Raw genomic sequence first — 15,095 nt, forward strand, 5'->3', positions numbered from 1 at the left:
ATTTGATTTTGCAGGATTTATGATCTGTCTATCTAATGTTTATGAGGCTTAGCTAATTGACACATGAAAGATTGAGAATTTATTGGTTTGACACTCAGTGTGATCATTATAATTTCTCCCATATTACTTAGCCGGAGAATAAGAATAATCTTAGTACTCCATATGAAATAAGAATATTCTTAACTATGTGTATATAAACTCTTGAATGTCTTAGGCTTTTTTATACAAACTTTCTATTATAGCATTAAAAATATTATGAAGCTATCATGGGAGATATTTTAGAATTCTATTAAGGAGGGGGTAAAATGTTAAATACTTTGAGGAAATAAAATGTCATTTTTTAAATATTATGGTTAAAAGTGTAAATAAATAGATAATTAAGGAGATAAAATGTATTTTTCCCTAATTAATATGTACATGGATCAAGCATATAGTCCTCTTCTTCATACAATTGAAGAACAACATCAAAGCCCATTGGACATTCAGAAAATTGCGTCCAGCCCATTTACATTTAGGTATGTCATATGTGTGATTCCGTCTGAGTAACCATCCGCATCTTATGACGTGTCCTGGTTTTTGAGATACTCTTCCAGAGTAATGATACAGGTTACGCGGCGTGCGTGAACAGTAACGCACGCCGCTGACGTGGCATGTGCCACGTCGTAACCTCTATTTAAAAAAAAAAAAAAAAAATTCCAAAATCCTGCGTCAAAAACCTCCACCCCCGTCCATTTGATTTCCCCCCAAAATTTTCCCCAAACCATTCTCCCTCCCATTCTCCCTCCAAACCAACCATTTCTCCCCCTACCGGCACCGTCGCCGGCGCCATCATCTCCTCTCCCCACCGTTACTGCCGCCGACGACCCCAAACCCTTTCTCCCGTGAATCACATTTCATTTCCCCCCTTTTTCTCCCCAAACCATTTTCTTCCCCCACCGGCACCGTGAGTCTTCTCCTCTCCCCACCGTCACTGCCACCGATGAGCCCAAAACCACCCCACCGTGCGATGACCAGCTCTACCACGCCTGGGACCCTCACCGACCCGGCCTATTGGCATTGCCGTTAAGGTCAACAGTGCAGACTTCGATATCGCCTTCAATTGCGCCAGGCGGCCTCCACCACGCCAAGAAGGCCAAGGCCTCTTGAGACCCTCGGGCTCTTTGAGACTTTTACAAGGTTGAAAAACCAAGGCAAAGTTAGAAAGCCATTTCATTTTGATTTTATTTCCACATCTTTCACTTTCTGCTTTGTCTATTACGTTTCAATTTCGTTCTCAAATTTTTCATGGGCTCTCAAATTTTTCATTGCTTATTCTCTGTTTCAAATGGGTTGTTGGTATTTTCTTTGTGAAAAGGAAGCTTCGTTTATGAGAAAGACCGAGTGAGAATTAATGATGAAATATATGTCCTGGAGTTTTCTAGTGCTTAGCTCTTCTTATCCTTTCACCTCTTCCAGAAATCTCCTCTTCATCAATGTCTCTCTCAGGTACTCTCTCTCTCTCTCGCTTTAGATTTGACTAATTGGTTAGCTTCTAGTGCTTGTTTTACTTAGTGATTTATGGAGCTTTGTTCGAAATAGATTTGCTGGGTTTATCTCATTGTTTTATTTCCTTTTGCCCAATGCGATGACATGATCAGCTTAGTTTCTTACGGGCCCAATTCATGATTTTATGTTGTTTGCATTGTGGTGGCTGATTAGATGGTTAAAAAATTGTAAATTTCAATATATTTTCATTGGTTGGGTGCTGGAATTTATATTGCTGGGCATACATTGAATAAGGTACAGACCTGAGAAGTATAATATTGTTAGAAAATTGAGTTTTTTTTTTTTGATCATTGTAATTGGTCTCAATGTTATTTGCGTATGATGATAAGGTCTATAGCAAAATCTACTTCATCACTCAGATGATAACTTTTATGATGCCTCTGAATATATGAAGGAAAAAAGCCAAAAAAGAGCCCACCAATACTAATTCTATATGAACACCTTTGTTTTGTTTATGTGGGTCAATTCTATGTGAATACCTTCCAAAAAGCACATTCTCTTATACACCTCATTAAGAAGGCAAAAAGCCATTTGGTGGTCATTAGAAAAGTATATGAATAGCTATTGGTTCATTTGGAGCACCTATAAACTCTCTCAAGTTCCCATTCTAAGATATCGCTGTCTATTCTAGTGGAGTTGTGTTATTGTCAAATGTTTTGTTTTCAGAGTGTCCCCGCCATGGACCTAAGACCTTAAGCTCTCCTTAAACTTGTTTGCAAAGTTGAAATTTGTACGGATTTGATGAACCATCAATGTAAAATGGATAATGAACTTGTGCTGATTCAAAAGTGGCCTGCAACATGTTATAATTGAGGCTAGAGCTTAATTTTGAAATCCCCAACTCTTTTTTTTTTTTTCCTTTCTTTCTTTTTGGTCTCTTTTTAACCTTTCCCTCATTGATGTTGATTCGTAGCTTCTTATGCATACTTGTTGCTTATGGTTTTTCAACTTGTGTAAGCTATTAATTGATTTTGTGTCCATTAATATAAAAATAAGTGAATGCAGCAACATTGGGGGTGAACATCTTCCAATGCGCTCTCCAGATCTTTGGGCTTGTGAGAAGCCTTTTTTTTTTTTTTTTTTTTTTTTCTTTTTTTGGAGAATTCATTCACATGACATCATCTTGTTGGAATTGTTGAGATTGATGAGGTAAAGTTTGCATTTTTGTTGGTTTTTGTGTGTGTGAGAGAGTAAAACTGGAAGATGGGGAATTTTCTGCCATGAAATTATGCTAATTTACTGATTTTGTTATAGGTGAATTACAAGAGGGGAACATATCAAAGTAGAGGGTTTGGGTTTATCACTATGAGTACTGTTGAAGAAGCTGAGAAGGTTGTGGAGATGTTCCACCATTATGTGAGTTGCTTTTCTTTTGATGTTGATAATTTAGTTTATTGCATGAAGTATGTTATCTTTGAACAATCAAATTCTAAGCAAGAGTAAATAGAAAATGATGGCATGGTTCTCTTTATAAGAATTTGCAAGCAAGTAAATAGCAAATGCTAGAAGCATTTGAATGAAAGAGAGACAGTGTTATGCCTTTGCATGATGAGATGAATCCTTTATTTCTGGGTGCTGAGATTTCAAACAAATTTTTAAGCACTTTCACTCTCAATTCCTTTAGTTTTCTCTTATATTTCTCTTCAGGGGCTATTCAACTTGTTGTAATTTTTAATTTAATTTAATTTATTTAAGATTATTGGTGCATTATTCAACTTGCTGTAGGTTTTGTGCATACATGTAGAATTTTCTGGTGTAATATTGTTAATGCTGATTTTGTGTTTTTGGGCTTGTTTTTCTTGTTTTTGTGCTTTGAATCAAGCTTGTTTATAATTGCTTCAAAAAAGAGAAATTGCAAAAGGTCACTCTACAGTAGAAATTGCAAAAAAGAGAAATTCCACATACATATAGAAATTCCAAAAAAGAGACTGGACTTATTATGTCTATAATTTATGTTCATGAGAAATTTGTAGTATTTTGTGGAATTGATGTCTATGTTGTTTTTGGTAGGTGGACTCCAAGTTTGAGACTATAGTTAGTTGTTGGTTGTGTATAAATTAAATTTCCAATTTGATGTTAGGCTTACATCTATTGTTGTCATTGAACCTGTATCATTTTGCATTGGTGTCGTTCAGATAATTATGAAGCATTTCTTGTGACCTGCTTAGAGCTTGGTGGGCGCTTATGTTCGATTACAATCATGGATGTGTTTTAGGAATTAAATGATCTTTAGGAGTGAAGTCATTATGTTATCTGTTTCTGTACTAATTGGCTATTGATCTATGGAACTGAAATTCTGGTATAACTTGAAAACTGATGTACACATAATCTGTCCATAATTACTTTGGAGTAACTCTATAAACTATGATAATTCGCCTTGAAATTTATATATGACAAAAAGTGAGTTGCTAATATGGAAGAGCGGGAGAATCCTCTATCCAAGTTTATCTAAGTACTTGAAACATCCATGCTGATCATTGGTCATTCCCAGTCTTATTGTTTGTGAACATGTTTTGCAGCACATCTAAACCATTTAATGGAGTTCTACAGCAAGAAAAACTACAGCTGGATCAAAACTTCCTTGGCTGTAGGTAGATACAAGTTTACTCTTTCCACGGGATACATGTGGTTCTCAAATTTTACATATTCCACCCATCAGATGTCAGTTCCTTGAATTGGTTATATGTGTGGTTTTCAGGTCTCCAGCTTGGCTACAATGTAATCTTTGGGTCATATGCATCTTTCCTCCTCATTCGAACCGGTAAGTGAATATTTGACACATTTGCATCTTATAACTAAATACACGGGTGAGAAAATTTTGCTTGCCAAACTTCCAAGAGAGTCTGAGTTAAGATTATATGTAATTTACTTAGTTTTCAAAGCCATGCTTCCAGTTGGTCAATCACATAAATTGCCATGGGCTTAATAGGATTTTCTTAATAATATAGTGCTACCCTCAATGTCATTTATAGAGAAGTTGTACCGAAAATCTGCAATGAGGATTGTGTCTGGCCAAGTTGTATACTGTATCACTATTTTACTGGAAATTTACTGCGTTTTGTTATTGTAGCCAATGTGGTAGTAGTTGTTATTCAAGTTATACAAATTAAATTACAGAACTTAAAATAAAAATGGAAGAATCTTGGGTCTAAGATTCTGATCATAGTGAGCTGTAGAGTTCAAACAGATAAAGTTGCCTCTCATGATAGCTGTCTCTCTCTCTCTCTCACAGACACACACACACATGCACAAATAAATGTTAACAGTTTTGAGTTGGTGTTTACTGAAGAATAGGTGGTACCTAGTTGTTACTAAGTATTTTTGTCATCTTTGTGTGAGTTATCTAAACTTGTCACTTACCAGAAAGAGATGACAGTAATTTATCAAGTGTAGATGCCTAAGCATTGGTGTTATTCTGTTCAAAGATCAATGACTCCTATACTTGCTTGATCCTCATAGCTATTTAATTAAGATGATTCTTGTTGATTCAGAATTTTTGCTTTTTTCTTTAATAGTTTTTTTTTTAGTTTTTCATGGATGATACCACCGTTTATTCTTAGGTATTGACGGCTTTTTTGGGCTGCTGATTCATTTGATATATTTCTATTTGACTGCTGCATTCATGTTTCAGGACATCTTCTTGCTCCATAAGAAATGCTTTTTGTAAGTGCTGCATAATTGGATGTAGTTGCTATGTCTTGCTGAAGCTTTTTGTACAAATTGTTCAGGGAAAAGCACACTGGCATGCTCATTAAGTAGAGAACTGCATTCTAGGGGAAAGCTGTCCTATGTCCTTGATGGAGATAACCTTCGGCATGGACTAAACAAGGACCTTAGTTTCAAATTAGAAGATCGAACTGAAAACATACTTTTGAGTTGGTAAGTATTTTCTGTAAACAACAAACTTTTTCTACTTGGAGGTGGCTAAGGCTTGAAAGTTAGATTTTTTATAAACAGATTTAAGGCACAGAATGGACGTGTGAATTGACATTCAATATAGTATGCACTGGTATATGCTTAATTTCATTTCATTAGTTTGTTTATCTATATTGTTGAATGTTTGTATGACCAACTCAAAAAGGATGGAAATTGGATTTGGATTTTAATGGCTTACACATCATGCATTGCTCTAGAGTTTTTGTTTTTTTATGTTCCTGGTGGTTCTATAATTTTTTTGGAGTATTGGATCATTTGAAACAGTTTCTTGATGTGACATGAATTCGCTTTTCGATACTGAGTCTTTTCTCTTACTAAATTTTTAGATGCTTCATTTTAGCAGCCTGCTATGATGGGTGGTGACATCTTTTACTTTCTGCAGATTAAGAGTCTTCTAGGAACAAATGTTGAGTGGCTCTACTATATTCTTCAGGCATTCAACTCTGGTGATTTAGTTCGTTATCAGGACCTATGTCATGTGCACAATGCTGCTCTGAGGGCTCAGCCATCATTAGTTGAGAATGAGAAAAAGCTGGTGGAAAAGATAAATATTATCTGCTTGATGGAAATTATTTTCAGGTTTAGCATTTGTCTTTTTTTGTTTGTTTTTTTTTTTTTTGGTTCTACCTTTGATTTGTGCCAGAGGAACAAGTCTTTCCCGATACAATTGGCATAATTGATTAACTGCTACATGTTTCCTTGCAGCCGGTCATCTGATGATCGAACTATACCTTTGAGTATCATTGCAGAGCGCACAAAACTTTCTATCGAGGAGGTGGAGCATCTTCTTATGAAGAGCCTTTTTGTAAGTCCCCATGTCCTTGAAATATTAATGAAGAGTAATTGATCTTTAAATGCTTTGTGAATCTTTACTACCTTTGTGACTTTCCTATTTGGCATGTTTCTTGCAACATAATTTTTGTGGAACAACTTTTGATTGAATACAAACCACTGGGAGAACTTTATTGCAGGTTCATCTGATCGAGGGCATAATTGATCAAGTTGAGAGAACAGTGCATGTATCCTGGGTGCAGCCAAGAGTATTGGGGATTCCACAGATCACATCCTTGCGCGATCGTCTGGACAATTGGTTGAAAAAAGTGAACACTGCCTTGAAATCCATCGAGGCAGAAACACCTGATCTTGTTCCCCCCCCCCCCCCCCCCCCCCCCCCCCCCCTTGATTTGCTTCTGCCCATTGTAACAATTCATTAACATACAAGGGAAAAAAAATTGGAAAGTCGACCCAAAAAAAAAATTTAATAGAGACTCGTCTTTTAAGTTGCATGGGCAGTATGGCCAGCTGTATGCTTCCTTTCTTATTGCCTATTTTTGTTGAATCCTGCTTCTTGAAAGGAGCAGCCTCTTGTGCTTCATGAAGTCATCGGTTCCATAGTGGCATCCCTAGAGTCAAATGAAAAACGGTTGTTTTACGCTTTAGAGTGGTTTTTTACACTATGTATTTGAAATTTTTCTTACACAATCAGATGTGATTCTCTTATTGTTGTTAGAGTGCATTTCCTTTCATGATTATCATTTTATTCTTCTTTTATATATTGCTATGTTTGAACCAGGTTAAGGTCTTCTTGTTCAGCTTCCCTTTTATTCATTTTTTTTTTTTAAAAAAAAAAGAAGAAAGTAGTGGGTGTGCTTAATAAATTGTCTGAATAGTGTTTTCGGTTGTGTTTTGAAAGGAGTTTTTGTAAAGATGAAATTAAGGTGTATCTGGTGGGTTTACATTTGAAAGTTTTGAGCAAGTAAAAAATTGAGTACTATTTAAAGAAGATAAAAAGAAACAAAACAAAAATGGTTGAAAAAAATTGAGTTTATTATAGGTGTCACTTAACAGGTGGTGGTTTCTATATCTTGTTTTGTAACCACCGGGTCCACCAAAGATTAGGCATTATATATATATTGAAGTATTTTGTGATTTGTTTTGGAAAGTGTTTTAGTAGTAAGGACTAGGGACCATATTTTAAAATTATTTGGTAATTCTCGTCTAACAAGTATTTTCAATATTTGAACAAAATTATTTCTTGTACATTTTGTCTCTTTTCTTTTTTGGCAAATCTACTATTAAATTTGTAAAAAAACATAGTTGAAAAATGATTGTGTAACATGCTTCTTTGTACGGAGATGAATAAACCATGCGTAAGAGAATGGAAGTAGATATTTCTTTTTTATTAGATAAAATATTTTCTCTTTACTTTTTCCTGTATGAAAAGTGTGTACAAATGCATATTTTGGAACCAGCATTTCCAAAATCCTCTTAACTTTTATGAATGATGATTATGCTTGATTTTCTTTGTTTTCACGGGTCTTCTCAAGCCCTTTAATTGGAGAGGATAATTTTTCCTTTCTCTAGTGTTTGAATATTCAAGTTTGAAAGAGCTCTGAACTAATACAGATTGAAAAAAGAAATGATCTTTAGATTAAATGAGCTGTTACAGACATATTCTCATTTAATATGTTTGGACTTACAAATCAAGTCAACTTCAACATTAGCTTCAGTATAGTAAGATGATCCCTTTTGTACACAGAGAAAACCATATAAACTAGTAGACAGTTAAAACCGAACCCAACATCAAGTGCATGTATTGCCCATTTCTTTGGAAAGAAATTGGTGGACCTAACTCCTCTGAACACATCTTGTGGAAGACCATTAGAGAAGTTCACATTGAACAGAACGATATTTGGCTTATCAGTGGCAAGATCAACCTGTAATGAGAAATTGCTGATCAAATTTTAAGATTTCATAAGCAAGAAATATAATCAAATTGAAAAATATAATTCTAACCCCAAGTTTAACAATTAAGTCTACCAAACCAATTATTACACCATTTAATTAATAAAGATAAAATCACCACAATCAAAATAAGATGTAGAAAAATTATCCTATATTGGAAAACACAAGTTGCGAATCAACTTGCTATAATCTGATGTCTTAGACATAAGATAAACTTCTTCATTCAAGATAATTAATGAGTGGGACAGCCTGAGAAAGAGTGGCCTTCTCATGCATGTTAGAGGAAATTTAGTTATGCTGAAAGAAATGGGAGGGGGACTTCAAAGAGGTTGGACAAGCAACCAAGTACCAACACTTTTTTATAACTGCAAGATACTCATATTTCCCTTTTGAGATCAGAAGACACTCAATTGGACGGTTAGAAAGTCAGCAAAGAACCATGTTGAGCTTTTTTAAAAAAATTCTCAAAAGTTTATCTGTAGAGCAGGTTCACATGGTAAAAGGTTGATGCCCAAATTTTTCATAAATAGTAAAAATCAAAAGCAGAATGTCACACTCCCGAAATGTCAGCGAAACTTGAAACATTGCATAAATGTTTAAGTGATTTAGAGAAAAGAATAGTTTCTAACAAAAAGAAAAAATGGAGTGCAGAGATACAGAGGTTTCTGTGGTCATTATCAGTTAAAGGCCTTGAAGCTTCCTAGAAGTCAAATGTAACACAAATTTTGTTGTAGTGAGGATTCAGCTGCATACCTGATCATCAGAGTATCTCTCTGAATGCGAAGATATCGAACCTGAACTCTCAGTTTCGCCGGTGCTTTTGTCAGAAGACTTCCTCTTCCACAACCATTTCTTTTTTTCCATTGCGAGGTACAATACTGTAACATCAACAAGCACATTACAAACCGTTCATCTGCAAACACATTTACACCACTTTTCAACAGGTCACTGAAATCCTATTGTAAGATCCTCCTAAAAATCGTAGGAGAAAACAAAGAACACATCAAATGGATATAGAAAAGCATCCCCGCCCTTTATTGTTAGTAACAAAACTCCCACCAGAATAAAGCCTTTGAAAAGCAGAAATACACATCCACCAACCAACTAAAAACAATTCACACAAAAAAGATGACGTGGCTTATCATTCTTTCAGCTTTGCTTCAAATCCACCCCAGGACCATCCAAACCCAACAACAAAAATATATGACATCCCAAAAACCAAAATGGGTTCTCTCTAAGTTTAAAAAACCCAATTGGTACTTTAAGAGAACAGGGTAGAAAACACAGAGACATACATCTAGAAGATGAAAACGTTTCGAGCTTTTATTCACGTTTAACACCTTCAATGGCTCCTGAAACGCCCTCGCTGGGAAATCGCCAGAAACCCAGTACTAGAATCACAAAATGAGAACTTCCCAGCTGTTAAAACTAACAAAATTTGCCAAAACATGAAGAAGATAATTAAAAACTAATGAAACAGTGGCTGGAAATAAAACGAAAAACACAAAAATGAGCAACAAAATTTCTCAATTTCCAATCAAACAGACGTGAGCAAAGTGCTTCCACAAGTAATATGACTTAAATAATTTGTCCAAAGAATATGACTTCAATAATTTGTCTGCTTCTCTGGACATTAATCACAATTACAAAAGTTGCTACCAACTGTTCAAACTTACCAAAACCATATACCATTCCAATTGTTCCAACTTACAAAAACATGCCAACTATTTAAACTTGCAAAAATTATACATCATTACAAATTTCCAACACTTACAAAAACTATACACCACAATCAGCCAACTACAAACTCAAAATCTTTTAACATTTACTAAAAGCACTAGCTAAAAATAAGAGAGCCTCCAAAAGATCACAACAAACCTCCAGAATTTACCCTATCCTCAAAACAAGAAACATAGAAAATCTGTAGCAACACCCTTACAGAGGAAACAGATTAACCTCAAAACCATAAACACACCACAAAAAACCTGCAACATATCATCAACAAAACAGACTTTCAGACAAGTTCATATCTAAGCATATGTTTGAACTAAGGTAAATGATTTTGGATTAGGTTGGATATCCAAATACTTCACTTGTTCTTTTTCCTTTTCTGATAAGGTACTAATTTCACTAAAAGTGGAAAAAGGTGTTGCCAGGATGCTAGAGTACATAAGAAAAATTAAAGAGAATGGGAAAAATGAAAACCAAATCTCCGAAATTAATTAAATCCAAAGTCTACCAATGTAAAATAAATCAACTGGTAGCAGCCCAGCCCTCTCTCAAAAAAAAAAAAAAAAATTGATCTTCAAAACAGCCAATTCAAACCTGCCATTTAATTTTCTTCCATCCTCAACAATACAAGCATTCCATTCTCTCGAAACTACTACACCATTTTTTTCTTTCCACCTTATTCAATTACCACATACCTCATACTTCTGATATCTGCCTTAGGAATCCCTTAGAACATGACAATACACACAGCAACACTGCTGTCCTTTTTTTTTTTTAGGTAGGGTTCTTCTCCACATATAAATCTAAAAGTATCAAAACACAGTAATTTTACACTAAGCCTAATGCAATTTTTGGCTAGGACAAGCTCATTTCCTCATTCATTTTCTGAGGAAAAGGCATAATTTCAATAATTCCGTTCAACTTTCTTTTCTCCTCAGTTTCGATAGCACATAGGGACAGAAATAAAACAAATAAAATAACTGAATTCAAATAAAACAACAAAATCAAAAAAGCTAGCATAGAGATATCACGAAAACGACAGTATGCCAGCACTACAATAATATCATAAACACTTAACCCCAACAATTTCAAGAAAACACAACGAGCTTTGTTCTATTTTAAAAGAAGCCACCCTAGATAGTCAATTGGCTCAGTGGAACTCAATACACACAAGATTTATGGTATCGTCTTCTTGTTCTACTCAGTTTTCTCCGCAACCAAACAAACAGTATAAGAAAAACAACCGAGAAACAGAAGAAGCAGAAAGAAAAAGAAAACAATGAGACCAAAGTAGAAACAGAGATCGAATCCAATACCTTTAGGAGCCATTGATGTAGAAGAATCTGAAGAAACGTCTGCCTGTAGACCCTTTCAATCACCTGAAACCCGAACAAAAAATGCAAAAATATAGCACACAAAGGTTAAAGGATAATTCTCTAAACCAGCCAAAAAAAACTCCAAAAAGTGACTCAAGCTTGTGCCTTCCTTCAAGTATACCATTGAAAGAATGAATTCAAGCTTTTACATGCTCAGAGAGAGAGAGAGAGAGACCTGTGCGAGGGAAGCGGAGGAGCAGTCTCTAGGGTTTGGGAAGAGGAAAGAGGAGCAGTGGAAATTTTTTGGGGTGGGGGGGAAGCGCCGGAGCTGATGGAGGGCAGTCGATGTGGTCGTCGGCCGCGTCGGCAGTGACGGTGGGGGAGAGGAGATCACGGCGCCGGTTTCAGTGGGATCACGGAGCCGGCGCCGGTGGAGAGAGTTTTCGGTGGAGGGAGAATGGGGTGGAGCCGTGGAGGGAAAATGGGTTTTGGGGGGAAATTTTTTGGGGTGGGGGGAAGACGATCGTGTCTCTCTCTCTGGGCTCGGTCGACGGTGGGGGAGAGCAGATCACGGCGCCGGCGCCGGCGCCGGTGGAGAGAGAAATTGGGTGGAGGGAGAATGGGGTGGAGGGAAAATGGGTTTGGGGGGAAATTTTTTGGGTGGGGGGCATATAGTCCTCTTCTTCATACAATTGAAGAACAACATCAAAGCCCATTGGACATTCAGAAAATTGCGTCCAGCCCATTTACATTTAGGTATGTCATATGTGTGATTCCGTCTGAGTAACCATCCGCATCTTATGACGTGTCCTGGTTAACTGAACTAGGATTATTAGTATTTAAAAAAAAAAAAAACTTGAAAGCACGCCGCACGCGTGAGGGGCATTTTCATTTTCCCTCCTATTTTCCCCCTCTTCCTCACTCCTCCCACGATGCCCTCTCTCTCAACCCTGACCATCCGCATCCGCCCACCACCAAACACTTTCGGCATCGAACGCCACTACCACCGATAATGCCCACCCACGGAACTAATTTGACAAGAACAAAATTTTGTTAAAGTTTCATTTGATTTTTTTTATTATTATTATCATTTTCTCAAATTCCCCTTTCGTTTCCTATATTAAAGAGCACAAAAAATTTGGGTTAGAAAGGCCAAGATTTCTAATGACGCCAAAAAATTCAAACAGATAGAGATAGGCCACCGCTAACTTGAAACACGGGGAGTACACATGTATAAGAAAGAGAAGGAAACACGGTGGCCAGTCTATTCAGCTACGAATTTCAAAGCATGAAAACTTAAAAACAGAGATAGCTTGAGACAAAAGACTACAATTACAAACAACAGATGAGAGTTTACCAGTTAAAATGGGGCAAACAACCAGGTGCTGTGTTCTCCTCAAGAAAGAGCCCTTCAGTGTTATAAGCACAATGAGGGGTTTATAGATTTAGGGTTTAATTTTAGGGTTGGGCTGGGTGGCATGGATGCGATGGGACATTGAGAGTTTTATGGGTTGAGCTGGGCTAGGAGAGCTTTACGAGCTTTATGGGCTTTGAAAATTAGGTTTCGTTTGGCCAAAAAAATCTTCTTTACCAAATAAAAAGCAAAAAATAAAACAAAAAACTATTGTTTACAAAATAAAAAATAAAGAAAAAAAAAACTAAATAAAAAAGTAATGCAAAACCAAACCAAAAAATTCTCAAATTACATCACATTTACAATACATCATTTAAAAATAAATAAATAAATAAATAAAAAGTCATTTTTAGGGCTCATCCTTTATCATCAGGGCCCAAAACCAAAGATTTCATACAAACTCTTGGTCTTTCTTGCCGCCTTCTATCAAGTTCTTCTGTCTTTTCTTGAAATGGTTGGTGTCGGGACACACAGGGGTATACCTAGGGGTGTCAAAAATAACCGGGAAACCGGAACCGGGACCGGGAAACTGGGGAACCGGGACCGGGAAACCAGGGACCCGGTTCCGGTTCCGGTCGCAAAAAATAAAAAAAACCGGGACCCCGGTTCCGGTCCCGGTTTTTGGGGTGCCAAAAATCGGAAAAACCGGAACCGGGTATTATTTTATTAAATTATATATATATATATATATATTGTCTTTGTAATATGTTTGTGAACTATTTTTATTGTGAGTATATTTCTTTTGATTGGTAGATTATTTAAATACTTGTTTTATTTTTTATTTTTTTGGGTTTTGAATTGTTATAGTAAGGGGTATTTATTTCTTGTGCATGTTGGTTTGTTTACATACTTGTTTTTACTTTTTATTGTTTTAATGTTTTCTTTATGTATCTAATTTAAAATGATTTTTAGGGTATTTTAAAAATTTTGAATTTTTATTTCTAAGGCTCATATAGGAAAAAACATTGATTTTTTAGGATTTTTAGGCTTTTTTAGGTTTATTTTTTTAATTATCTGGAACAATCACAATAAAGCATCTTTAATTTAGACAAAAAGATTAATAGTTTTTTTTTAAAATGAGCTAACTTATGAAAAAAATAATGGGCTTATTTTAGGCCTAATACCTAAAATAAGCCCTAAACACTAATTTTTTTCAAAAACCGGTTACCGGAACCGGGCGGGAACCGAGACCCCGGTTAACCGAGGTCCCGGTTCCGGTTCCGGTTTTGGCCAAAAACCGAGAAACCGGACCGGGTTGACACCCCTAGGTATACCTTAGGGTTACGATCTCATTATGATCTCCTCAAGGATAGTATGTGGTTTAGGGACACACAGAGGTATACCTTAGGGTTTAGGACAACAAAGAGGCGTTTTATACCTTAGGATTTAGGGTTGTGCTGGCTATGAGGGTACCTATGGGCTGGGCTGGGTGGGCTGTGAGAGCACTTTTGGGTTGGGCTGGCTGGGCTGTGAGGGTACTTATGGGCTGGACTGAGGGCCATTGTGGGCTGGGTTGGGCTGGGCTATGGGAAGCTTTATAGACTGGTCTGAGTGAGAAATTGGGCTCTGCTTTTACTGGGCCCATAAGAAATTTGTGGGCCAAATAAAAAGCCAAAAATAAAGCAAAAATCTATTGTCTACCAAATAAAAAATAAGGAAAAAAAAAACTAAATAAAAAGTAATACAAAACTAAACTAAACCTAATATTTACAATACATCATTAATATATATATATATATATATATATATATATATATATATATATATATACACCAAATAATAAATAAAGGAAAATAAAAACTAAATAAAAATTAATACAAAACAAAACAAAACTTAATATTTACAATACATCATTTTATATATATATATATAAATTAAAAAAAAAAAAAAAAAAAAATGGCTCCTTGCTGCCCTCTATCGAGCTCATGTGCCTTTACTTGATATGGTTCGTGTCTCTTCCTCCGCTTAAGGCTCAATGTTAAAGTTGCATCTACAAGGGGTTCAAAAAATTGATTATCAAAAAATATTTGTTCCACTTTTCAAGACTAGGGGCTATCATCAAGTCGGGAAATCGAGCACAATTCACCCAAACTATATAGTGTTCGTAGCTGTTAAAAGTTTCACACCTGAAGAAACACTAGTAGAACCACCTCCGGTTGGGAGTGATTGTGGGAGTGGTTTCACAATCACATGGAACATACCCAGATCATTGATAAACATCAATTTCCTTCCCATTGGAAGGACGTCATCCCTGAACGAAAGATTAGTTTCATCCAAATGGTCCTTTGCATTTAGGCCCCTAGCATAGTTGGCTAAAAAGTCGGCTGGCATGTTACTTTGTCGGTGAACAAAATCGTAACTCTAACGTTTAGTATTAATGATATTACGTGCTTGATCCAAGTACATGT

General features: G+C 36.1%; 1 protein-coding gene across 6 annotated transcripts; it reads left to right on the top strand.

The window, feature by feature from the left end:
• Positions 1–739: 739 nt before the first annotated feature.
• Positions 740–6,990, top strand: LOC132186098 (adenylyl-sulfate kinase 3). Of its 6 annotated transcripts, none has more exons than XR_015911829.1 (9): positions 740–1,485; positions 2,542–2,694; positions 2,800–2,901; positions 4,065–4,136; positions 4,244–4,306; positions 5,274–5,424; positions 5,864–6,060; positions 6,187–6,286; positions 6,453–6,990. XR_015911829.1 is itself a non-coding variant. In XM_088515083.1 (8 exons), coding segments are annotated over exons 3-6 (270 nt in total). In that variant the 5' UTR covers positions 740–1,485; positions 2,800–2,901; positions 4,065–4,081; the 3' UTR covers positions 5,865–6,060; positions 6,187–6,286; positions 6,453–6,990. The 6 variants fall into 6 exon arrangements, 1 of the variants encoding a protein (XP_088371209.1); XR_015911830.1 differs by having other exon boundaries at positions 2,551–2,694; XR_015911827.1 differs by lacking the exon at positions 2,542–2,694 and having other exon boundaries at positions 740–1,176; positions 1,355–1,485.
• The last annotated feature ends 8,105 nt before the right edge of the window (positions 6,991–15,095 follow it).

The sequence above is a fragment of the Corylus avellana genome, chromosome 4, assembly GCF_965113065.1.
Source record: "Corylus avellana chromosome 4, dhCorAvel1.hap1.2, whole genome shotgun sequence".
Classification (NCBI taxonomy): domain Eukaryota; kingdom Viridiplantae; phylum Streptophyta; class Magnoliopsida; order Fagales; family Betulaceae; genus Corylus; species Corylus avellana.

Coding starts and splice junctions, on each gene's coding strand:
- LOC132186098 (XM_088515083.1), top strand. CDS start 4,082: ATGGAGTTCTACAGCAAGAAAAACTACAGCTGGATCAAAACTTCCTTG. Junction 4,137..4,243: donor CAAAACTTCCTTGGCTGTAG/GTAGATACAAGT, acceptor TGTGGTTTTCAG/GTCTCCAGCTTGGCTACAAT. Junction 4,307..5,273: donor TTTCCTCCTCATTCGAACCG/GTAAGTGAATAT, acceptor CAAATTGTTCAG/GGAAAAGCACACTGGCATGC.